The sequence below is a fragment of the Mercenaria mercenaria genome, chromosome 6 (genome assembly GCF_021730395.1).
Source record: "Mercenaria mercenaria strain notata chromosome 6, MADL_Memer_1, whole genome shotgun sequence".
Lineage (NCBI taxonomy): Eukaryota > Metazoa > Mollusca > Bivalvia > Venerida > Veneridae > Mercenaria > Mercenaria mercenaria.
Genome location: NC_069366.1, coordinates 53311544 through 53338515, shown reverse-complemented (window position 1 = coordinate 53338515; position 26972 = coordinate 53311544). Strand labels below are relative to the sequence as shown.

At 34.3% G+C, this 26972-nt stretch overlaps 1 protein-coding gene across 1 annotated transcript; it reads left to right on the top strand.

Moving 5' to 3' along the window:
- Positions 1 to 678: 678 nt before the first annotated feature.
- On the top strand, positions 679 to 23478 carry LOC123548871 (uncharacterized). Its single transcript, XM_045336483.2, has 5 exons — positions 679 to 1312; positions 15058 to 15216; positions 15923 to 16216; positions 16755 to 16833; positions 17110 to 23478. The coding sequence occupies exons 1-5, from the start codon at positions 752 to 754 to the stop codon at positions 20436 to 20438; spliced, it is 4422 nt and encodes a 1473-aa protein (XP_045192418.2). The 5' UTR covers positions 679 to 751; the 3' UTR covers positions 20439 to 23478.
- The last annotated feature ends 3494 nt before the right edge of the window (positions 23479 to 26972 follow it).

Sequence of the window (26972 nt, the reverse complement as noted above, 5' to 3'; positions counted from 1 at the left end):
TTTCAAACGTATGCATAAGCTTGAGTACCAAGCAGATCACGCTGATACTACTGTTATATTAATCAACATAAAACGAGTACCAAGTAGTTATACTTATATTTTAAGAAAAGAAATCTTGAGTCTGTTTAATTATTTCTTCACTATAGATGGTTTGCTTCTTCCAATTTCACATTAATTTTTTAAAATCATGTGTTCTATTTAAAATTTCCTATTATTCAAATATTACTAATTCATAGAAATATTATTGTTTCAGGAAAACCTTAAACTGTAAACAGTCAAACACGTCAAAATTATAACGATTTTTATCGTCGAAAGATCAGGTTGTGCAAACATCAAGCGCATGCACATAAATTCGTTCAAGGTAAAACCCTTTATACCTATTTCGTTGAATGTCGTGTTTTTTTAACTTCCTCGTTACTTGCGAAGTTTTCCAGTAGTTTAATATAGTCTCATTAGTTACTTGATAGATCAATATGGCAAGGTATGTATTAAATGCACTGTAGTTTGCAATTGTATTTTCTGTTAAAGAGTTAATTTCTTGATACAAATAATAATAACAATAATAATAATGATAATAATAATAAATAAAAATGTAATGTACACAAGTATTCTCCATAATATGAGACAGTTTTATTACGTTTATCACGATAAACCATATGACACTCTTGTTTCAGAAAAATGGAAACAAAAGGAAACAAAAGGTCTTTATACTTAAATATGAAGAGGAATCACGTGTAAAGGAATTTGCATAATGAATCATCAGCATCACATTAGGAAACCATTGTACAGGAACTGGGTGAAAGGAGGGTTAGCATACAAATATCTGAAAGATGGTATAGAAAATTTTGCTGACGAAGCTGTTCAGCAGGAACATACCAGATTGCTTCAACTGGTAAAGTACAACCCAAGAAATGTTTGCACCTGCAGTCTTCAAACCTTGAAGCCAAAACATGGAAGAGTTAAAGATCGTAGAACAGGAAAAGCTCAATGTCAGTGGAGTCAGACTAGATGCAATTGTCTGTTTGCCAATACACAAGCTTGCCCAGAAAATATTTGTGATGAAATGTTTGACGAAATACTTCGATGCCATGGTTCAACTCCGCCAGCACCTAACTGGAAAAACACACACCTAAGTGACTGGTGTAGTAATTCCTGGGAGGTTGCAAAATGTTTCATCAATGCTCCGGGTTACCTCGACAAGAAGACTGCCAGTGATATTGATATTACTGGACTTTTGCACGTGTTCATTAACAACAAAATGCTGCACTCTCATCTGGCATGTCACATTAACGGCAGTGATGTTTTCTATAAGGTAAGACTAAAACCATTAGTTAGGATATCATGCAGTTTATTTCATCATAGTGTTGAATTCGAACCATTTTCTAAAAACTATTTCAAACGTTAAAACTAATGACAAATTTAAACAATATCGATATATAGACCTCGAATATAATTGAATGTGTTATTCATTTTTTCCTCGGTTTCTAAGTATTATGAAAGGTATGCGTAGAAATATCACGACCATTAGGTCAAAATATGAGGTTGAAAGATTTGCACAATCGTCTTGTAAGTATTATGGTGTATTCATATCATAGTTTAGTATTGGGTTTCTGTCTAAAAGTTAATGGATGGTTTTCAGATTATGTTACAACATATGCTATAGTACTACTATAAATTATGTATCTTTGAAATAGATAATTCAATTTTTTGTATACGTTATTGTGTACATTTTTGGGGTTGTCATTCAAGTCATTCTATATATATTTGTAGTATAGCATCCGATGCTCAAACTAAGTTCCTTATTCTATTCTACATCAAAGTTATACTGAAACGGATATGTACTGCAATTGATCAAAGTTACGATTTCTTTCTCACATATTTGTGACTTCTTGTGCGGAATAATCAAACAAGAATTTACTAAATACTACATTTTTCTAACTGTCCTCAGTATCGAATTTAGCCCTTTTATATGAGCATCAAAAACCTTGAAATGAAAAGTCATATATGGAATGCAACCTGAAAGGTATAGCACTAGACTTGTTCGCTAGGAAGATTAGGTATAATAGTATTAAAATGTAATCAAACAGCACTTCGGGACTAGTCAGATGGCTAAAAGAAAATATCCTAAATCTTCCCAGATAAAGTCGCATTTTAATATTTTATGTAAGCCAGTTCCAGTTTTTTTTTCATTGTAGAGGTATACTTGACATTTTGGTGGCGTTTGCAAAATTATTATTGCACATATGTATTCATACCCACATTTTAGCTTTTAGTTTGGAAGAAACCATAGAGTTGACATTTTAGACAAACACTCTGTCTTAGAAGATACATGATCTCTAATTTTCGTGGTGTGTTTTTAGCTCACCTGAGACAAAGGCTCATGGTAAGCTTTTGTGACCGCTCAATGTCCGTCGTCTGTCGTGTGCCGTGCAACGTCTGTCGTGCGTCCGTCAACATTTTCTAAAAAATCTTCTTGTAAACCACTGGGAAGAATTACACCAAACTTCACAAGAATGATCCTTGGGTGGTCCCCTTTCAAAAGTTCTCAAAGAATTTTTTGCCATGGCAAACCAAAGCAAAATCTTTAAAAATCTTCTTGTCCAAAATCACAAGGCGTAAAGCCCTGAAAAGAGGCCCTGCCCCGGGCGTCTCAAATTTTACATTGACTTATATAGGAAAAGAAAATTTAAAAATCTTCTTGCATAAAACTGCAAAGCCTAGGCTTTTGATATTAAGTATGTTGCCTATCCTAGTGTTTCTCTACCAAAATTATTCAAAATTATGTCCCTAGGGTGAAAAAGAGGACCTGCTCTGGGGGTACCACGCTTAACATAGACTTATATAGGAAAACAAAATAAAGATCTTCTTGTCTGAAAGTTTAAGGCCTAGGCTTTTGATATTTGATATGTAGCATTGCCTGGTGAAACAAGTTTGTTCAAATTATGCCCCTGGGGTGAAAAAAGGCCCCGCCCTGGGGGTCACTTGTTATAATCATGAGTTATATAGGAAAAAAACTTCAAAAACTATCAGATCATACTTCCTAAACTGCTATATTATAAAACCTGATGACCCTTAAGCGATTATGGATCACTTGACTGTGACCTTAACCTACTGACCTACTTTAATGTTTTGTTTAAGATACAGCCTTGAAATTTGGATGACATGTACAGTTTTGAACACCGATCTTAAAACTGACTTTCATTTACCATGCACGTGACCAACTTACCTACCTTCTTAATATTTTAGCATCACTTGCCATTTGGAACATGTGGCTCATATTACTCAGATGAGCGATCCAGGGACATAATGACCCTCTTCTTGTAGTTTATAAGTCATTTCTAAACATTAGGCTAGTAATTTGTTTTAAAACTGGGCCTGGCTATGTGTTACAGCTCTCAAAATTTTGTTAATTTTATATAGAAAAATTAGCAAATTTATTTATTACTCTATCATCAATAACAAATGAATATTCTATTGCAATTTGCTGCAAAAATCGAAAATATTTGCCCCAAAATATCCATCACATTTTCACTGTTTCGGATTTACATTTTTCCAAACAGTGCATCTTCAGAGCCTAAATATTACCCATACATAGCTATTAGACATTAGTGTTTGTATATTTAACAGTGTTTATGTGTTATTTGCTTGCAAATTTTAGTAAAAGATAGAAGAAAAAATAAGCTCCAACTAGGAGAATGTCGCGGTAACTGTTTTGGAGTTAAATTGTCGTCACAGTGAAACGCGGTACTGAAAATGCCGCGAAGCCTTGAAAACTGAGTTTATCATGCTAAAACCTGGTATTGTTTCATGCAATAAAGTTACTGCTACTAAATGAATGAAACTCACACTATAAAAGAAATTCAGTTTTTCCTATGGATATAATAGTACTAAATACGTAATCAAGCGGACTAGTCAGATGGTGGCGGAAAGGGAAAAAAAGCATTTTCCACTTAAAATGGCATTTTCATGTTTTATTTAAGCAAGTTCCTGATTTTATTTCATTGTGGGCCTATACTTTAAATTTTGGTAGTTTTTTTTAATTTCATTCATAGAAATGTAAACAACCTTATAACACACGTGTTCGTTGGAAATAGGTCAATTTTATACAGAATAAAGAACAATAACTATTTAGTGTGTCATAACCTGTAGCTCATTGCAGAGTTGGAGCGGTCTTCTGCGCATGCCCGGAAGTGATTATCTAATGTCGCGTACGGCAAAAATTCGCAAATTATTGTATGTTCGCATGCATTTAATGTATAATATGTATAATATACTGACTAAAGGTTAGGGTAAGTATCATCATGGTTACAAAATATATACATTTAAAGTACTTTTAGTTCAAATTGCTTTAATCCGACATATACTGGAGTCTGTAATTTATACCGGCGCTCCAACACTGCATTGAGTCACCGCTGTTTCTAATCCCGTACCGTACCCATACCGTACATCCGTATTCGTAAACTAAAGGTTTTGTTAGGAGAAAGGCGGAAACTTACATCGTTCTATGACATCAAAATGCTTCAGAAACACCTTAAAATCCGCTTATTAAGAATTCTGCCGTTTGATAATTTGATATATCTCTTAGTCATTTGCTCAACCACTGAAAGAGTATTTCGTACCAACCTGTGTTGTATAAATGCCCGCCACACCCCACCTCGTTGTGATTTGATTTTAGCGAAATCTAATATGGTGACCTATCAATTTTCTTTTTGTTTTAGATTAGGTAGACATAACCAAAGGTATGTGCAGCGTTTGATTAAATTCTATTATGTGAAACTCGATAAATAGCAGAAGTACCAACTTAAAATTGACAAAAATATGCAAAACTAGCCCTTGGGTCTGCTGAACAAGTATTCCTTTCTTTACAAAATCATTTTCTTTTGATTTCTCTGAGCATGTTTCAAATAGATATATTGTTTTCCGTTATAAAAATGCTAAGATTTAAATTTATGCTGATTATTGTACTTTACTGAAATATATTTTAGGATTATAGAAATTTTGTTGTAGAAATGATGTTAAAAATAGCACCATATCTAAGGGCAAATTAAATTGAAACGAAGCTTGTGACCTAGTATTTTTTATTTCATTTTTCAATACATCATAACATGATCTTTTAATACAAAACATTTCATCAAAATCTATTATTGAGAAAAAACAACAACAAAAAAAAACGAAACTGTAGCGAGCATCCTTAAAATAGTTTTGTCTTATAAAATGTCTGTTGATGATGGTGAATTATTTGGTATGAATGGTATCGACAATAGACTATCCTTTTCTTAAAATTTCAACACAACATTTAGCATTTTATGTACCGTATCTGTGCCATTTGGTAACAGTATATTGAAAGGTCATTAATCTTCAGTGTTCGACCTTGAGCACTGTGAGAATAAGATACAAAAAATTGCATAAACTTGAAGCGAAAAAAAATCCGTCTTCAAATACTCGCATTTATCTACATTTATCAGGTTATACAATGATACTATATTAATACTGTCAATGTAGAGATAGGGTGTACTACAATCATGACTGATTTACGCGAGAATAAGATAAAACTGCACACATGTATTTTTAACCTCAAGTCAGTAAATCATTGCAATTTAAATGCCTCTAAGAAATGAGACATACTATTGATTGATCGCGGCCGATCATATTGAATAGGACAAGTATATGCGCGCTGGGGAAAATATTTCATGATGGACCTGTGAATTCTTTACTTATGGCTGAAACAGGTCTCATAAGCATAAATACGACTAGCTTCTACTGATTATAAAACATACCGTACGATTTGTTGTGAATTAACTGTTGTTGTACTTTTAGTAGTTCAATCGCCACCCTTGTTTAAGAGCAATATTTAAAAAACACGTTTTTTTTTCATCCTCAAGTAATAAGTAAGTAGACTCGCCCAGTTTAATCAATCTAGACGCATAATCTAACTCTATACATAGAGCGTCTACTTCACCCGATTTACATTCGGAACATTTTCACGCGTGTCGGGCTTTATCGTATGTTTAACATAGGATTTTTGAACCGTCCAAAGATGTTGGAAATGTTTGTCTCATTGTTTTTTTTTATTAATAAAACTGTTACTGCTTTTATTGTCTACCACTTTTTTTCCACCCTTGCCTGAAAAAACAGTAATGAGTTTGCACACTGTTCAGACAATTGTGCTCTGTTGAAATTTAACCAAACACAAGTTTACCTGCATAAACAGAAAGCATGATATATCATCATGCGCGGGGGGGGGGGGGGGGGGGGGGGGGGGGGGGGGGCGCATTAGGACTGCATGTAAAGTTTATGCGGCTGCTGCTACATACGACCCCGACATAATTAATATTATTTATCTAAAAGAAACTAAGAATTTTACCTTCAAGAAAGCTTGATTTTATCATTTTCCCAAATTTAACAGGTAAGTCCATAAAACTGTCCCAGAATGCAAAAAATTAAGTGCTAAATTTCAAAATTTCCAGGGTGGGGGGGGGGGCAGGGGATCGGACCCCCTCTGAGAAAATTGGCTGTGTCCGTGCATGGTCACTATACCTGTCCAGTACTGGACATTATGGTAAACGCTTCTTTCCTGCACAAATGACAATTTCGCAACTTCTGTCCGGTTTGTACAAATTTCTGGCCGCGATAAACCATTTGACTTGTCCTTCTCTTGAGAAGGAACACTTATGGTTGACATTTCACACTTGACTGAACAGGTAATTGATTCAATGGTACAGTCAATGGCATCCAATTACCAGTAAGGCGCCGCCATCTTGAATTTGTGCATATTCATTACAAACTCTATAACGATTTGTGTTCATGGGTCTATCAGTCAGTCTAGAGTTATCAATAACAGGTCGACATGGAACAATAATTCGTATAGAGTATTAACCCGTGCATTGAATATACATGTATTTTTTTTTATTTGTCACAAGTAGGTTACAGCATATAGCATATAGTATATGAAATATTCTATAAGTAGGTGATTACATACTGAGTTATTTGAAAAATTTGTGTTATCTAAAACTTATATAAAGCCCTGACCCTTGCCATGTTAGATTTCTTTAAAGAATTTGTCTGTCCTTCAATTCGGACAGTACTATCGAGAGATTAAAAGATGTTTACCAAAAAATACTTACCAATAGGCGAAAAACAGCGCAGATCTTGATCAGACTGCACTGATGTGCAGGCCAATCAAGATCTACACTGGTCTCAAAGGCGGAATCAAGGGTCAAAGCAATACCAAAGTATAATAACTACTATTGAGCTAAATAAAGGGAAATAATTCCTACAAGCATAATAAGCTAATCAAAATACAGTTATTCATCTTTCTTGTTTAAGGAAAAAAGGGAGGGGGGAGAAGGGACAGAAACAAAGTAGGGGTTGGTGGTGAAGCACTGGGGAGATTCAGAAACGAGCTATACAAAAGAAAGATTAGTTGTCTAGTGAAAGCAGAGATAAACAATCACTCCATTTCACATTGAATTTGTTTAATTTGTTTTTTTTTTGCGTTAAAATGTTCAAGTTTCAATAGCTTTCCATTTGTGTTTTGAACAATTGAAAGCTTGGAAATGTTTCTAGTTCGACATTGATATATAATAAATTTCGCATTTAGTAATATATTAATTATGCAATGCTAAATTTTTCGTTACCTAGAATAATATCTGTCTTTGACCATTCAGTGGAAATATTCGGACAAGTTTCTTTTATCCATCTTTTGACCTCAGTCCAGTATAAGTTACTATAACAGCACTCATAAAATAAAAGTTGTAAAGTTTCAGTTTCTGTATTACAGAAAGAACATAAAGAATCATTTCTTAAACTCATTTTTTGGAGAGAGTAATTTGTTGCAATGATTCTATGATTCAGTCTGAATTGAAACCATTGCAACTTTGTATCTTTAGTTACAATGAAAGGGAATGTATATATATATATATGCAGTTAAAAAGCGCATTTAAATTTAATTTATCAGTCCATTTTCTTCTTGAAGAGAGGATTATTTTTGGCCTGGCAAGTAGGGAAGCATAGATTTTTCTACATCTTTTTATTTGACTATTAATTATTTTTACTGCATGTAATCACCTACTTATAGAATATTTCATATACTATATGCTATATGCTGTAACCTACTTGTGACAATGGTTGTAAAGGATGAGGTTTCCCTTTTTGCATAATGTGGAAATCTAACCTTGTCAATGAAATCTCTTATTGATGCGATAATACTTTGGTATTGTAAAACAATTGTTCTGATTTAATATTTATCAATAAAATCATTATATAACAAAATAATTCCATTTCTATCCTTATAAACAAGGGATAGTGAAAACTAGCACCACCAATTTTAAAATACTGGCAGTGTACAAAAATCACTCCAGATTTTTGGGTATTGATCATTTATTCGTATGATTCCTTTAAAGACATCATACCAAAAGTAATTTCTAACAGTGTTCAATTTATTATTCATAAAATTCATTCCATATTTACTATAAGTTTGAAGAAAAGGGTAGATATCTGTAATAAGTTTAAAATTTGTAGCCATATCTCATATATCTGCGAAGCCAAGTCAGTTTTAAAGCGGTAATGAAAAGTATCCAACTCTATCATTTTTAGCTCACCTGTCACGAAGTGACAAGGTTAGCTATTGTGACCGCTTGATGTCCGTCGTCCGTCGTGCGTCGTCCGTCAACAATTTCTAAAAAATCTTCTTAAAAACCACTGGGCAGAATTACACCAAACTTCACAGGAATGATCCTTGGGTGACTTCCTTTCAAAATTGTTCAAAGAATTGAATTTCATGCAGAACTCTGGTTGCCATGGCAACCGAAAGGAAAAACTTTAAAAATCTTCTTGTCCAAAACCACAGGGTCTAGGGCTTTGATATCTGGTAGGTAGCATCATTTAGTAGTCCTCTACCAAAATTGTTCAAATTATCCCCCTAGGGTCGAATATGGCCCTGCCCCGGGGGTCACATGGTTTATTTAGACTTATATAGGGAAAACTTTAAAAATCTTCTAGTACAAAACCACATGGCCTAGGGCTTTGATATTTGCTATGTAGCATCATCTAGTGGTCCTCTACCAAGATTGTTCAAATTATCCCCCTAGGATCAAATTTGGCCCCGCCCCGGGGGTCAAATGGTTTATATAGATTTATACAGGAAAAACTTTGAAAATCTTCTTGTAAAAACCACATGGCCTAGGGCTTTGATATTTGGTATGTAGCATCATCTAGTGGTTCTCTACCAAGACTGTTCAAATTATCCCCCTAGGGTCAAATGTGGCCCCGCCCCGGGGGTCCCAAGTTTTACATAGACTTATATAGGAAAAAAAGTTTAAAAATGTTCTTGTCTGAAACCACAAGACTTAGACCTTTGATATTTTGTTTGTAGCATTGTCTTATGGTCCTCAACCAAAATTGTTCAAATTGTACCTCTTGGGTGAAAAGAGGCCCTGCCCAGGGGGTCCCAAGTTTTATATAGACTTATATAGGAAAAAGCTTTAAAAATCTTCTTGTCTTAAACCATACGACCTAGGCTTTTGATATTTGGTATGACGCATTGTCTAGTAGTCCTCTACCAAAATTGTTCAAATTATGCCCCTGGGGTTAAAAGAGATCCCGCCCCGGGGTCACTTAGTTATTATGTGAGTTATATAGGAAAAATACTTAAAAAATCATCTGATCCTATTTCCAAGACTGTTTAATGATAATTACCTGATGACCCCAAGTAATATGATGTCACTTGACTGTGACCTTGACCTACTGACCTACTTTCTTGTTTTTTAAGATTCAGCCTTGAAATTTTGATGACATACACAGTTTTGCACACAAATCGTAAAACTGAATTTCATTGACCATGAATGTGACCTACTGACTTTCTTAATATTTTATTATCAGTTTGACATTTGAAACATGAAGCTCATATTACTCAGGTGAGCGATCCAGGTTCATCATGACCCTCTTGTTATACCTTCATTTTCATAGGACTGAATAATAGTATTTCGTTTTACCTTATCCTGGCCATTCCATAAAAATATATACATTGTAAAAAGAATTTTGCAAAGTTTTTATGATATCATTATTTGGATTTGACAAACTCATAATAAGGTGATTGATTTTTGGTAAAGCTAGTGTTTTTATGACTATATTTCTACCTATGGGACTGATGACCCTTTTATTCCAGTGAGCGAAGAGCCAGAAAGTCTTAATTTCTTCTAAAATGACTAAGTACTGCTGATGAAAATTCTTTTGACTCCAGTCTCATGGTCATGAAAACAATAATTTAGCACGAGTGTTTGAATATCAAAGGCATTGAACGATAACTCGTGGTAAACAGACATAAATGTTTGTTTATTTTCTTATTATGTGTCATACTCGGCATACCGAAGAATATTCCTCCGGCCACTAATCGATAGCGGTCAGATTTTCTATATAGAAATAAGAAGGGCATGTACACATTTTACTTAATAACAAAATTACTAAAAATAAGAAACCTTAGGTGCAAACATATTACCAAAGTTCAACATTTGATTCATCACAAGGTTTTTTTAAATTAAATTTTATCTTAATTTTTGATTCGTTCTTCGCATGAAGTTTGATGCCATCATTTCGTCATTTTTTCCCTTCTTTGTTTCCATATAAAATGTGCAAAAATCTCATATATGCGTTTCTTTAAAGCATTTTTTGTACAAAACCATTGATATGAAAGCTTAGGTGCAAGAACTTTCCTACTCTCATTGAATTTATCTTTTGAATGATATTTATTTCATTTTTGTGAAATAAAAATTTGATTCGTTCTCAGACGGTTTATTTCCACTAATTTCGAAGAAAAACTAACTTCAGCGCGCAGTTGTTGTTGTAGCGTCATAAGCAGACGATATTATAGTATGCCGTGTGAACATGCGGTATTGTGATCAAAAGGTTAAAGTAATGATTTAATCATTTAATGTAATTTTACTTCGCGAGTAATTCATTTTATGTTAATATCACAAATTAACAATATAAGATAAATATTGCATTTTAATATTTCGGTTCTAAAAAGAAAGAGATGCGCATTTCTTCTTATGTTGTTGTTCTCACCTTATTTCATATACATTTAAATATCAAGTGTCAATTATGCCAATTATGTCAATTAAACATTAAAAGAGATAGCTTTCCTATCGACTATCGACCCTTGGATCACAAATGCAAACTGTCGTAAAAAGGTAAACTACAGAATTTTTTGTATATATTTTACTTAATAATTTTTAGTAAATAAATTCAAGGTCCGCCTTGATCAAATTAAAGCTGGAAATTATGTCCGGAGCATTTTTTGTGTACAAGAATGTTTTTGCAATGTTAATAATATCTGCATTTAAAACAGAATTGAATTTTACTTCAGTAACTTAATGATATAGTTTTGTTTTCGTGAAAATTTTACCTGGTTTCATGATCTTTTCAGTTATCATAAATGTCGTCGTGATTAACTTACTTTCATAAATTGTTGTACATGTTCAATTCAAGATAATTTTACATGAAACAAATTTCTATACTGTAATCCTATTGAATGATAATTTATAGAAGTAATAAAATGTTGTATGCATCACGCATAAATCCTTTTTATTGGACCTGTAATAAAACTTGCCAATTACCTCTAAATAAGGAACGTTAAATCAACACAGACGTTTATAACACTGATAAGGCTGTAATTGCGTTTTGAATTTAATACGGGTATTTTTTTTTTGTAATTACAAGGTAAAATTATCATGCGATTTTAATCTTTTTCATATTTTTTATTTTGCAAACAGTCTTCATATATTGGTGGAATATGTGTAGTTATATAAAAATGAATAATGTCTGCTTGAATACGGCAAAATACCTGTACCACGCTGATTGCCACTATCTTTTTTTTTTTTTTTTTAAATTTTACAAACATACCATACTTTTCGATTCATTAAACTTCCTATTTTGTCTATATGTTAAGAATTACTGGATTGATATACGTGTGATGTTCAACCATTTCAGAATAAAATAATTCAAAACCTACACCTGTGTAATTATAAATTGTAAACAGCTGTTTAAAAAAAACAAACAACAAAATAACTTACGTATGTATTTTTGTGACATAAGAATGGACGTGGTAGTGGCAGCAGGTATAATACATATCAATCAGACAATTTTAAAATATATTCGTCAAGTTTATTAGTATTTTGTGACTTCCCTGTTTGATATTTGTCTTTGTTTTGTTTTCCTTTTTTTGGACAAGAATGCGTATTTTATAGATGGGAGACGCCGTAAAAATATCAATGCTAGTGCTATATAAATATAACAGGATGTGTCTATGGGTACGAACCTCCTTTTTTCTAGAGATTAAGGGTCATTTACATTTCAGATTTGGTTGAAAATGAAAAAAAAAAAAAAAAAAAAAAAAGACTTCATCGATATTTGCCTTTAACTTGAATCTAAATGGTTTACAGATAGCAATGTTCAGCCGATTTGTTACATTGTTTTTCGAAAACATGTTAAAATATACATTCTTCTTATATAAGAAAATGTATGAACATAATTTTATATGAAAATATGGTTTTCATTGCTGATAGATATGGTCTATTGATATAAAAATTAATTTAATTATTATAAAATAACATGTTAAAAATGCTATGGTTCAGAAAATTACATATTAAACATTCTTTTGATAAAAATGACTTCTTTTATTTCTAATGAAAAAACCTTTTCCATAATTTGTAACTCCAGTGATAATTCAAGCTTGTTTAATTATCTTATGAAAAACCTTCTCTTTTATTACACTTGATATTGAAATAAACATCCAGGTGACAATACCCGGAGGCAGTAGATATCGACACCGCAATACCGGTCACCTGTTACCAATATATGTTACCAATACCAAATAGCTGTTGTCTCCCCTGATATCGATTTTCTGCAATATCGGTCATGAGGTCAATTCTTCCTCATGTTTCTTTGAACACTACTCATTTTTTACTCCACGGACTTAGCATTTATGTTTGGTGTTCGGAGATGTCAAAGGAACATGCGGTAAGTCACAAACAAAATAGCGTAACACAATGACTATGTACCACACGAGTGCGATCCCTAGCGTTTAAGGGTAATAGGCTCCATTGAATGTTCTTGTTCTTTAGTTCTCGTTCTTAATTTTCTATTTACCCTCAACATTTTTCTTCTTTTCTATAGTCTCACTTACTTAAAATTAGAAGCAAAATCATAAATATTTCGGTCATTGCAGATAGTATCCCTAGTTTGTTCAGCTGAAATTCTCCGATGTTACATTAGTGGATGTGTCTTTGTTAGCTCACCTGAGCACTAAGTGCTCAAGGGTGAGCCTTTGTGGTCAGTGATTGTCCGGCGTCCGACGTCGTCCGTCGCCGTCAACACCTCCCAGCCTAAACCAACCGTCCAACTTTGATGAAACTTCACAGGAATGTTCCTTGCATAATCCTCATTGAAAATTAATCAAAGAAATGAATTCCATACAGAACTCTGGTTGCCATGGCAACCGAAAGGAAAAACTTTAAAAATCTTCTTGTCCAAAACCACAGTAGCTAGGGCTTTGATATTTGGTATGTGGCATCATCTAATGGTCCTTTACCAAGTTTGTTCAATTATCCCCTGGGGGGGGGGGGGGGGGGGGGGAAGGGGGACAGATGGTTTACATAGATTTATGTATAGGGAAAAACTTATAAAATCTTCTTGTCCAAAACCACTAGGCCTAGAGCTTTGATATTTGGTATGTAACATCATCTAGTGGTCTTCTACCAAGATTGTTCAAAAAAGAAATTTGTTCAAGCAAGCAATTAAACTCCGGTGAGCGATATAGGGCTATCATGGCCCTCATGTATTTTCTCAAAATTACTGTCCCTTCAAAAATAATGCGATATTTCAGTACATATATCAGTTTAAAATGAGCTGGTGTTTAAAAAAGAAAATTACATGTACACTTGGGTATTTCACAAAATACGTAGACATATGACATAACTTTAAAACTAGTCGACAATTTGTATGGTATTGAAACGGATTGTCTCTGATATCTCAATGGTCGCTAATGGGAATGGATTGAAACTTTACACAATTGCCAAACTGTGATAAACTGACTTGCACTGTGCAAGTTTCATAATTCTGTTTTGCTTTTTTTAATTTTTTTTACAAAACTATGTCCGTTCTTCGAATTTTATATTCATTCAAATGACAAGGCTGTTGAATAGTCGAGCTTTTCTGTCCGACAACATTTCTTGTTTTCTCTGGAAATAACTAAGGGTGTACTAAGCCGTAAAGTTAAGTTTACAAAATTAATGCTAATGGATGTTTAAGCTATCTTTGAAGAAAGGTCACCTAAAGCTCATGTTTTTTACAGTAATTTAAACTAAACGTTTCTGTCCATATTTCCCAAGTTCTTGCACAATTTCATATTTTACTTATATTTCTAGATGTTCTTGTAACAACATCTTCGTTTCTGATCAGATATAACTGCACTAAACGAAATGATGTTTATTCTAAACACGATCGAGTGGCCGCTTGACGTTAAAATTTAAGAAGACATTACTTGCACGTTGACAGATTTATTCACAGTGTAGATGTTATTTTCTATTGCAGCAACTTATGCAATTATACTTGCAGTTATTGATTATTTCACATTTAGACATCAAAACGTCGAATGGGCCACTAACAGGTGAACGACGAGGACAGGGAGCTTTGAACAAACTCCAACAATGATTTCTCCAGTTTATTTCAATCGTTAGGAAATTACAAGAACAAACGAAATGCCTCCCCGAATCACACGAAATCATTAGCATTCGTTGTCAGTCAGCATAGTGACTAAGATCGCGTGTCATTCATTAATTCATTCCTACATAAAAAATCTACTGTTTACATTTACTGGTTATCAGTGCACGTGTAAATGACCAAAAACAAAGTACACGAAGAACTCTTAGTATGGTGTCTGCATGAAAACAATTGACTTCCTTTTTTTAACTAACTGCCAAACATACTTAGAATGTTAAATATACTTCCTTCATAATTTTATTAACACCCATTTTAAATGAATACTTTATTTATTAACTGCAGGCCCTACGTGGAAGAAATAAGATATTTCATTCTTCTTCAATGGAACTTATGAAGAACGAACTGATAGAAATTACAGATGGTATTAAAGCCTTATTAGAAGACCAGAAAGAACTCAAAGCAAAACTTGATTCGCAAAAAGCTGTAAAGAACCTTGAGCAGGTAAACACTCTTTTATCTCTTTAGTTTATGTCACTATGCCTTTCAGCGCATACAGTATACATCAGTTATCGATGTCGAGCAATGAAGGTCTTCTACAGAAATGTTTTGGCCTTGCGGCAGTAACGCAACTAGTCACATTCATCGTTGGCTAAAAGCCTTGTGGCGGTAAAGCAACTTCGGCTAAAGGCATTGTGGCGGTAATGCAACCGGTCAAGGTCATCTTCGTATAAAGGCCTGGTGGCAGTAATGCAACCGGTCAAATTCATCTTTGGCTAAATAAAGTATGACTCGTACAGATAACTAATCAGAAAGATACACTTTTGACATAGCAAGAGAAAATATCACCCTTAAGAAGATTAAAAATGTTTTCTGCTTCTTTGTTTTGATTTAAAATGAAGTTACATATTTTTTCTTCCAATAATAATCAGTCGAACTAAAAAACTAGTTGAAAGTGTTTAATATTATGAAACGCGAAATATTCACAACACTTTATATTTTGCAACAGAATTCCGTTTCACAGTACATGTATCAATAAAGCTGAAAAAATATGTTTTCCTTGTGATGATAGGGTTCTTTGAAATTTTGCGACATTGCTATGGTTCTAAACATTTTATTGAGCTACATAACTATGTGTACAGCAATATGTTGCGTTTAAAGTGAAATAATAATGTTTCGTGAAGTAATATAAATCGTTTATTGTATCCAGCTGATGAGGGATGACATATGTATAACGACACAGAATGAAGCAGAAGTGTTCAGGGAAGCCATGAATTCTATCAATAAGAGAACGGAAGAATTAAATGAACTAATTCGAAATACGACGCTCGATATCAAGTCTCAAAGTGAAAATGCCTCGAACACTTTAGATGAAAAAGCACAGCAAATCTTTGATGGACCTTTACAGTCATTAGAAAAAAAGTACGATCAGCTTTGCAAAAAGGTCAAACATCTTGAAATAGATACCACCAAGATTAAAATTGATCTGAGTTTGATGCGAAAGGTATCTATTGCTTTGTTTTGTGTTCACCCTTTTTTTATCAGAACATCCAGTAAGGATGGGATGCTGAGGATCACGCATTTAAATGTCAATTATCTTTGATTCATGAGAGGAGAGTATTAGTATCTTGCCGAAAACTACGAATACGTTCCTTTTGACCGACGGATAGAAGTTATTAATACCTTTTTGTAGATTAACCTGTCACCACTTACAGGTAAATACCCGAAATAATGTTGAAATCGCGTTAACCCAAAATAATTATATTTTTGTTATGTTATGATATAAAAAAAGCATAAAGTTATGGTCACCATTGGAATACTTTAAGTGTATTTAAATCCCTACGGAGAATATCTGCCTTGCGCGGGATCAAACCAGCGATATCTGGTATGGCAGTCATGTGTTCTCCCTGCTGAGGCATACAAATAGAAAGAGACTGATACTTTTGTTTAAATATTTCATCATTCAGTACCAACTTTATAACAGTTAATAATACTATCTTACACAAAGTTTATATGTCTTCAAATACTCTTTTACATTTTAGCGCCTTGATGAGTTAGAAAGTCTAGAACATGCTCGATTGACACAGCAGCAAAATTTGGAGTACATTACTCAAAAGCAAGGTATCAATCAATGTATTAGTAAGACCCTTTATGATAAATCTAGCTATATTGTAGTCTTTGTTTCTTAATGTTTATCAGTTTCATGTTTTAAAAATAAAATGTATTTCGAATCGATGTTATGTGGTTAGACGGCTAAAGTTGTAACCAAAACAAAACAAGATAAAAGGAGATACAGTTTATTTAGTGACAAATTTTCAAGTTACAGCTTACTGTATTAGATATTCAACACTTTATATACTACATGCATGTTAAAATATAACATAATATCAATTTCAGAGCTACAAAGTTTGCTTATAGCACTTTATCAAAAAGATCAAGTAAAAACCTGGGTATCTCCTCTTATAACCCGAGAAAACAACACCAATATAAGTGAGGTTTATGTCCCTCCAAAGATGTTTATCCAAGGAACACCTGAAAGGCTTCCAGAGAGTGACATTGAAGAAAGACATGTTCAAAGTTATCATGAAATATTTTGTGCAACTGAAGACGAAACAAATGAGAATTCGGGAGAGAATCAACTTGGCAGCAAACCATTCCAAATACGTCATGGTCAACTGAAAAATATTTACATTTTAGGTGAGGTTGGAGCAGGAAAGAGCGCATTTTGCAAAATGATGATCCATACATGGTGTAACGCCATGTCAGATAATTCAAGTAGCGAACACATAAATAAAGATGAAAACTCAGACATTAATCTACACGAATTGAGTAGGTATGAATTCTTGTTTTACGTTCCTATGTGCTATACTCCAGGAAATGTTGCTGACCTTCAGAGCATGGTCAGACATACATTACGTGGTAAAGAAAATGACAGACGGATTACAATTGACAGACTGATTGAGGACCTATTCATAAGAGAATCTGAAAGATGTTTAATCATTATTGATGGACTAGATGAGTGGACCCCGCCTGCTCCACGAGGTCATTTTCCTAGACATGCCGCACACGGATTACCAATTTCTGGTAATGTACAAAATGCAACAATCATAACAACATCTCGACCATCAGCCCTTGGTATATTAAATATGAAATATACGGAATATGATCGTAAAATCAATCTTGTTGGAATAGACAAAAGTGAGATAAAACTTATGACTCTACGTTATATGAAGAAAGCAATTCACAAAGGGTTAGATGTCGCAACAACAACAGAGAATTTTATACAAGAACTTAAAGCATCAAACTTTCCACATCCAGAAAAAACACCTTTGTTGCTACAACAAGTATTATGGATGTACTGCAACGGCAGAAAAATTGATAGGTCAGTTAGTGACATATACACTAATATTGTGAACATAATATTTGCCTGGTTTGAGGAAAAAGAGCCGGGACAAGAAGATTTGAAACATGTTCCAGAAGATGTAAAACACCTTCGCTTACCGATGTGTCTTTCAGGTCTTGGCAGGTACGTAAAAAACGAGGTACTAGTCTGGATGCTAGGAAAGCTAGCATTTCGGACAATAGCTTCGGCCACGCCGTCTTTAATGTTTGGGTTTGCAATATTAAAAGAATGTGATGTACCAAAATACATATTATTAAGATCTTTGAGCTGTGGGCTCATTGTGCAACAGAACTGTCCCGATCCTGTTGTCGAGAAAACAAATTTTTCATTCACTCACATTTCATTTCGTGATTTTTTCGTCGCCGTATATATATTAAGTCACCATCAAAAGTACGAAATTCAGCCAAAATCACGTGAAGCAATATTACATAAACTATTCAAAAGAAATGCACGGAGGGGCACCTGGGGTCTTCCTCCACCATTAAAAGCCGGAAAGTCGCCATATGACCTATCATGTGTCGGTGCGACGTTAAATCCAAAAAAAAAAAAAAAAAAAAAAAAAATCGAAAGATGTAGTGCTATGGAAAATGTGCTCCAGTTGTCAAACATTTTGACCATGATTTGTGGTTTAGATCCTGTCTTGATAACAGATATATCTAAAGAAATCAATAAAAAAGTACTAAAGGACGGACAGAGGAATGAGTATATCATGAAGCTAGAAGACGGGCAAAATGTGGAGCCAGACTTAATGGAGCAAACAAATAAAATACAACAACTTTCATCAAATTTGTTATCAGAATGCCTTTTTCCAAATTCAGAGGAACTTCCGGAGATAAGAGTTTGTGATATCATAATTCAAGAAGACATTAATTTAAACTTGGTCCGACATATTCTTCCCGAGGCTGTACAAAGTTTGTACATCGACAGGCATTGTCTAAACGATGACGTAATGGAAGTGATTGCAATGCTCAATCGCATACAAACGCTTGCCATTAAAAACAAAGAGAATGTTAAATATGGACAAAAAGTATCTCCAGAACTGACAAAAGCAGATTCTTTGGTACAACTCATCCTTTGCAATGAAGATCTCAGCATTGACTTGTCCAGTCATGAAAAACTACGGAACGTTGCCTTAGATAAGTGTAAACTCATTTCAATTTCCAGGGATGAGGATACTACTTTCCTCAGCTCAATCAGAATCCGAGGTTTGTTTTTTCCACATGAACACTTTAAGCTGCTTTCATCATCGTTTGCACAAGCAGTAGTTTTAGAAGACCTTACACTGGAAGATATAAGTTGTGATCGGAGTGGATGTAAAGGTCACCAAATTGACTTACCTGGAAGTGAAAAACTGCACGCTTTTACACTGGGAGATTGTAATTACCTAGGTGTCAACATTTCTAGTTCCTGTAAACTAGAATCATGTGGACTTCGCCGATGCCGTCTATCACACGCCCAATTCAAAGAATTATCAACCAATTTGACACAAGTCGTATCTTTGAAAAAACTAGAAGTAGACAATCTACATTGTGACGATGTTAAATGCGAAGGACACAGTATTGATTTATCTGCGCAGCAACATTTTGACACACTTTGTCTACAAAACTGTGTACACATCAGTGTCATTGGCGTAGTTGGTAATGAAGCTGCATCTTGCATAATTCGTCATTGCAGATTTTCGCACGAACAATGCTCAGAAATTTCATCACTCTTGACACAATCGATATCATTAAGGATACTTGAACTATGTCGCATTGAATGTAGCAAAAGTACATGTTCAGGTCACAAGGTCGATCTGTTGAAATACAAATATTTACAAAGTGTTCATGTTTGGGACAAATGTATCTATCCCTACAGACTGAGCACAGCTAGCCTGGAAAGACTTGACTTTTACATTTCTAAGCATGGGAGTGAATTGCCAGGTGGTATGATGAATGCTACAGTTTTGAGAGAGCTTAAGGTAGAAGCTCTATCCTCGAAAGCATTTTATACAAAACAAATGAATTCACTAACACAAACATTCAAACGTCTTCAGAGGTTCAAATTAGGTAATGTAAATATTGCAGCATTGTCTGTATCGCCAGACATGGAAAATTTGAACTTTATCGAACTTTGGGTAGTCACAATGACTCAGTCTATATGGTGTGACTTTGTAGACAGTCTTATTAAACTGAAGCAATCTGTTACTGTTCGAACAAAGTCTATGGATGTGATATCAAAAAGTTACGCCACGACTGCTGTTGGGTACGTAAAAAGTAGGTCTGCAAATTTTGAAGTAATACCAGAGCCGGAATGGGAGTTCAGTTTTAAACTGAAAAGGTAAAAAACTGTTGCAGAGATATCCAAACGCTGAAAAAGGATGTATCATGAAACGTACAGGAATATGTAAAATATAAATTGCATAAGGAATTTGTTATATCAGCCATGCAAACAAAATGCGAACGACAGTTTAAACAATTATTAATCAAATGGAAAAATCTTCATTAAAGTGCTATTATGATACAAAGCTAAAGTTCTTCAAAATACATTCCACAATACAACTTGAAACATCGTATGAATACAATACCAAGGCATGCATTTTCATGTGTATACCTTAACTCAGAAACGCAAACTTTTCTTGACATTGCTTCTTACGCTAAAAATTTAAGAAATAAGAGAAGGAACAACCAATTGGCTTCATTGTGACAAATCTGCTAAAGACAAACTGATTAAAGGTAGACCTAAAACATACAGTGGGTGATATAAGAGGTGCTACGCAATTTGCCACGTAAGGACGGCAAATGTTAGGCTATCTGTAACTCTTCAGAAATTTCAAGGTCAAAAATAGCATTTACATGAGCTAGAAAAAACGGAGAAATTTGTAGAAGTGACGATTTCATTTAATGTGTTCATATATGAAGGCTTTACACGAAGGAGACAAGATGTTATTCAGGAAATGAATCCAGCACGTCCAGATGGTAAAGTTCATTCGAATAGGACAATATATGGTCGCATTTTTGCGAAAAAGTCAGAAAAAGGCAAAGAGCTGTTTGTAAGGTATTTTAAAGACCTGGAATACTTGTTTCCTTTGCCACGGGATTAGCCCCTGACAGAATGGTGGCAAATACTTGACACCATAGGGTTAAGCTGATAGCAGGTACATTATTTTCAGCTGTATTGTTAAGTTGAAAACTATTCATTTATTCATTCATTCATTCATTCGCTCACTCGTTTGATCAGTATTTCATTCATGCATTAAGAACGTGTTAATACATATAAAATCTTCTTATAATTTTTAACTCATCTGAATTTTTGAAAATAAAAAGATGAGTTACTGTCATCACTTGATCGGCTTCGGCGTTGCCTAGTTAAGTTTTGTGTTTAGGTCAGCTTTTCTCCTAAATTATCAAAGGTTTTCCTTTGAAACTTGCAACTCTTGTTTACCATCAATAGCTGACTATGTACAGCAAGAAAATAAACTCATTCTTGCTTTTTGCAAAAATTATGGCCCCTTTTGGACTTAGAAAATATCAGATTTCTTGGTTAAGTTTTATGTTTAGGTCAACTTAACTTCTAAACTATCAAATCTATTGCTTTGAAACTTGCAACACTTGTTTACCGTCGATATCTAACTCTGTACATCAAGAACGTACTCCATTCTGCTTTTTGCAAGAATTGTGGCCCCTTTAGAACTTAAAAATTCAGATTTCTTGGTTAAGTTTTGTGTTTAGGTCAGCTTTTCTCCTAAACTGTCAAAGCTATTGCTTTGAAACTTGCAACACTTGTTCACCATCAATAGCTTACTCTGTACAGCAACAAACATAACACCATTTTGCAAGAATTATGGCCCTTTTGGACTTAGAAAATGTCAGATTTCTTGGTTAAGTTTTGTGTTTAGGACAATTTTCTCCTAAACTATCGAAGCCATTGCTTCAGAACTTGGAGCAGATATTTGCCTTGTAAAGCTTATTCTGCACAGCAAGTATCGTAACTCCACATTGCTTTTTGCAAGAATTTTGGCCCCTTTTGAACTTAGAAATCATGGGTAGGACAATATTTCTATCATACAGAGACAAAAAGATCAGATGAGCGTTTGCACCTGCAAGGCGGTGCTCTTGTTTAGTCAATATTTAACCCGTCTTTTGTAGTATGTAAATACATATATAATATAATGAATCCACTTTTGTACATGTATGATAACAATTATCTATAGACGACATATATTCATTCAATCACTCATCAGTTATATGGCCTTTTGTGCTTGTTTGTTTATTAAAAACATTAATTCAGTTACTCATAGCTCGACCCTCTATCAAATCCCTTCAAATTAATTTGTTTCGTTAGAAATATGGCTGCATTGAACACCAACAGAAATATATGTCAATGTTGTAAAAATGTAAAATACGAGATGATTTTCTGGATGGGTGTACGAATACTTTCTAGAGATTTTTTTTATCTTATTAGTACCTAAGCTCGTGAGTGATGATTTTAAAGATAGTTCGGATACCTCTTTTGTACGATTAGTGACTGGATATTCAATTACAATAAAAAGGAAGTAGTTGGAGCGTGTTGGGGTGGGAATGTGTGCAAGTGTTCCACACCCAAAGTGTCCGTGTATATTCCTACAAAATGTTAGTCATGATATAATATAGGGCTAGATCGAACATATTTATCAAGAGTTGCGTGCCTTAATAATTGCATAAAATGTTATATTTCGTCACATATCCTCTGTTAATTAACAAATAATCAAGGCCTTCAAGTGGTTTATCGTCTGATTTACCACGGTTCATCGTTCAGATGCGTAGGAATTGAACACTGAAGCATCTGAATGATGAACCGTGGTAAATTAGACGATAAATCACAAGAAGGCCTTGATTATTTTCATTCTGACATGCTCATTGATATAGTTTAATAAATATGATGTTGGGCTTCATTTACGCGAGGAGTAATGTATCGGACGTCATGCGGCAATTCGACGTCATAATTGACGTCATAATGCTCTCTTACTGGTCCGCGCGTCAACCGTTGTTTATCGCAGAGTATACAGAGCTTGATTTTCTTCTTTGTTTAACTGGAAATCAAATCGAGCCATGTTAGAATAAAACATAATGTCCTGACTAATGTTGATCACATCTTGAATATATATGGCTAAATGATTTATGTAAGTAAGACTATTTGTGAGGCCAGACTGTTTATTCTTTTTATTGCGGAGTTGTGTGCTTTTCATTTAGCCATGATAATTGTTATTGTCATACAGTGTATTTGGCTGTAACGCCTGTTTTACAATAGATACGTATACAAATCTCGGTATGTAAATTTATTACTGTATGTTTGAGTTTTATGATTTATCTTTCTGACTTGAAAATAAATTTGTATAACAAACATTTTACTGTTCAACTTTTCTGTTTATCTGTCTACCAGCTTATGTCTATGTGATCTGACCTGTCATTTCATATATCTTCACCCGTCCATTTATTTGAAGCGATGAAGAGAGATATGTGCTTTTACCTAAAGCAAACTCTATTAGTCAATGCTTAAGCAACTGGCTATAGCTCTAAATCAGCTACCAAGTTTCAACCTGGCGTCCTTCCAGTATTTCTATTTGACCGCACCACACGAATATTCTGGTATTGTGTGAGTGTGTGAGCAATTGAGGACTACTGTTTTAAACAACAAAAATATGTAGCAACGGTTTCTAGAATAATTATGAACTTTATATTCACATTCGAAATATTCGGAATCACTCCGCTCTAGGGTTAGGGTTAGGGATTAGGGTTTAAATTTGCCCTATCCTTGGGCAAACTTAATTTTACATAGAGATGTGTAAGGAAAACCTTTAACAATCTTCTTGTCTTGAACCACAATGCACAAAGCTTACATATATGGCATGTAGCATTATCTACCGACATTCTTCATATCATGACAGGTCTAGGCACGACGAAATGTCACTCAATAAGCACTGACTATCAGTCCTTTCTGGGCTTTGATTTTTTATTCTGTGCTTATTATTTCCAAATCAGTGTGGCTGAGGTATTGCCACATAAACGTAATTCTATTAGGTTAGTAAATCATCATGTCCTTACCTGATAAATTTTACAAACAGATAAAATAAATATTGTACGCATGAAAATGGTGGTCGTAATTTATCAGATACGACACACATCACACTGAAGTTTGTGCTTTGTAGAAATGAAATAATGCTGTATTATCTTAGAAAGTTTTAAGATTACTATTACAGGATCATTCTATCTTGCTCTCCATCGATTAAAATTAACAGTTCTAAAATTGGTGATAACTTTATATATGAAATACTGGCTACAATGAGTCTTTTCTCCTGTTTGCACGGATTTAGCTACTGTCCAATTGCTATACATTGGGCACGTTCGGCATACTTACTCGAGCTAACCCGAGTCACCCTGGGTATAACTCGAGTATAACTCGTGTAACCCGGGCGATAGTTGTTGTGTCACCCGAATTCTACCCACCTCCTGTAGCTGGGAAAGTCGGGTGATCGTATCCGAAAGCATTAACACTTTAAACAAGGCGTCTTTGATACACTTGTAAAAGTTTGGGTGCAGTTACTATCAAGGCTTTATCTCAATAACCACAGATGATATTGAATTGAAACTTCAAACAAGTCTTTGCGCTCATCAGATCTACCAAAATAATCAAGTTAGATAACTCTTGATCGAATCTTACGTAAATTATGGGTCTCATTTATAGACATATTGCTTTGAAACATATTTTTACTTTTTAACCGCAGATGATCAAGTCCCATTACTCTTATATGTATTTTGACAAAATTATATCCCTTTTGGACTTAGAAAATGCAATTTAAAGTTTTACATGCAAGTTAGTGTATCCAAACTAATGCAGATGTTTGGTTAAAACTTCACACATTTCTTCGGGTCTCTAAATTAAGGTCATATCAACATACCACAAGCCTCGTAACTCTTCCTTGAGTCAGTCCGCTTTTTAGAGTTAAATGTTTGCATGCAAGTTTTTTTAAACTAATGCAGAACTGGATTGAAACTTCACACATGTCTTCCATGTTGTAAAGGACATGTCATCAACTCCCATAACTCTTACTTGAACTTTGGCCAAGTTATGCCCCACTGTTTAAACTTAGAAAAAGCTGGTTAAAGTTTTGCATGCAAGGTACTATCTTGGCAACTAATGCAGATATTGGATTGAAACTTCCCTACATGTCTCCAGTGATGTTAAGGAAGGTCAAAGCATCAATTCCCATAACCTTAATTTTGGACAAGTTATGCCCTCTTTCTTGTGCATAGATATTGTTCTGTTTGAATGCAAGTTGATATCTCCAAAACTAATGGGAGCATTGGGTTAACATTTCTCACATGTCTTCAGGGTTGTAAAGCCAGGTAAAAGCATCAAGTTTCATAACACTTACTTTAATTTTGGCAAAGTTACGTCCTTTTTTGTAGTAAGAAAATGACGGTTAAAATTTTACCATCAAGTTGCTCTTGTCTAAGGGCGGTACTAGGTTGTAAACTTCTTATATCTATTCAGGGGTTTAAAGCGAGATCATAAAATCAAGTCAAATAATCCTTGAATCATTATTTCAGTTCGAGAATCGAAAATCATTCATATCGACAGTTGCGTTCGAATAGTGCAGCGAGCTGTCATTGTTCTTTTAAAACCTTTTACTTTCTTCTAAATGTAGAATAACTTTGAAATGCTCTTTTTGGCATTCATGCCCCCATCTGTAAATACTGCTGAATAGGACAGTGGTTGAGAAATCCTCTTCTTACAGTAACATCATTGTCAAGCATATTTCGAGGGTTCTCGATCTGATTCTTAAAGCTTGTAAGTTTTCTTTCTAGGTTAACATGGGACAACTTTTAGAAAAAACATTTAGTCTTTAGAACACAAAATGAGTGATAAGACCACATAATCCACAAAAGAAGCCACACATTAATGTTGAAGTTATAAGTAAAATATTCTACCTCCCTACTTGCCGACAAACCTTCTTTCAGTCAGAACAATAAAAAAAAACGAAATAATTATACCAAACACCCTTTTAATTTGAAATGGTTCTGGGTAGTAGAGTCATGTGTAGACATAAGAGGATTAATATAAGTTGTAGCTCTTGCTTCAGGAATAATTTAAAGTATGAATTAACATAAAATAGAAATTTCTAGTCTATTAAACAATATGGGCTGAACATTTTTTCCAAGTGTTACTTGATCCTAGAATCTGAAAAGTCGATTGATAATAATCCAGTCTGATTTTTCACTCTGACAGAGGTCGTACCAGTTCATCTCTAACAGATTGTCTGTCCTCATAATGGCCATCAAACATATCTAGATTAGGTTCTTCACAAAAATCACTTATTGTATTGTCATTGAAAATGCAAACATTATGTAAGATACACGCAGCGGCAATGTAACAGCACTATATCACATACATAAAACATAAAGTCCACTAATTCAGCATAATTTCTGATACGACCGAGGGATAATGTCTCGTCTGATCAGCAGTTTAGCTTGGAAAATTAAGTTATTATATGTCAAAAGTAGCAACCATTCTTTATTATTGTTACAGCTCAGAAGCTTTTGAACTGTTAGCATATAGGTAACGTTCTCCATCATTTTCAGTTACTCGATAAAGCGTTCGGACAACAATTGTTACTCGTGTCACTCAGGTGAACTCGGGTGATCTGGTCAGAGTTACACGGGCTTGTATGCCGAATGCGCCCATAATGTAATAATTTTAAGATTACGGGCCAACGTTCCGGATGAATAAACCCAACAAACATGTAAATTTACTCATTTGGAGTTGTCAGCTGTTATAGGAGTCTGTTTCTGTCAAGACGCTATATAGACATGGTAATTGTGGACGACAGTTTTCGTAT

Coding starts and splice junctions, on each gene's coding strand:
- LOC123548871 (XM_045336483.2), top strand. CDS start 752: ATGAATCATCAGCATCACATTAGGAAACCATTGTACAGGAACTGGGTG. Junction 1,313..15,057: donor GCAGTGATGTTTTCTATAAG/GTAAGACTAAAA, acceptor TATTAACTGCAG/GCCCTACGTGGAAGAAATAA. Junction 16,834..17,109: donor GTACATTACTCAAAAGCAAG/GTATCAATCAAT, acceptor TATCAATTTCAG/AGCTACAAAGTTTGCTTATA.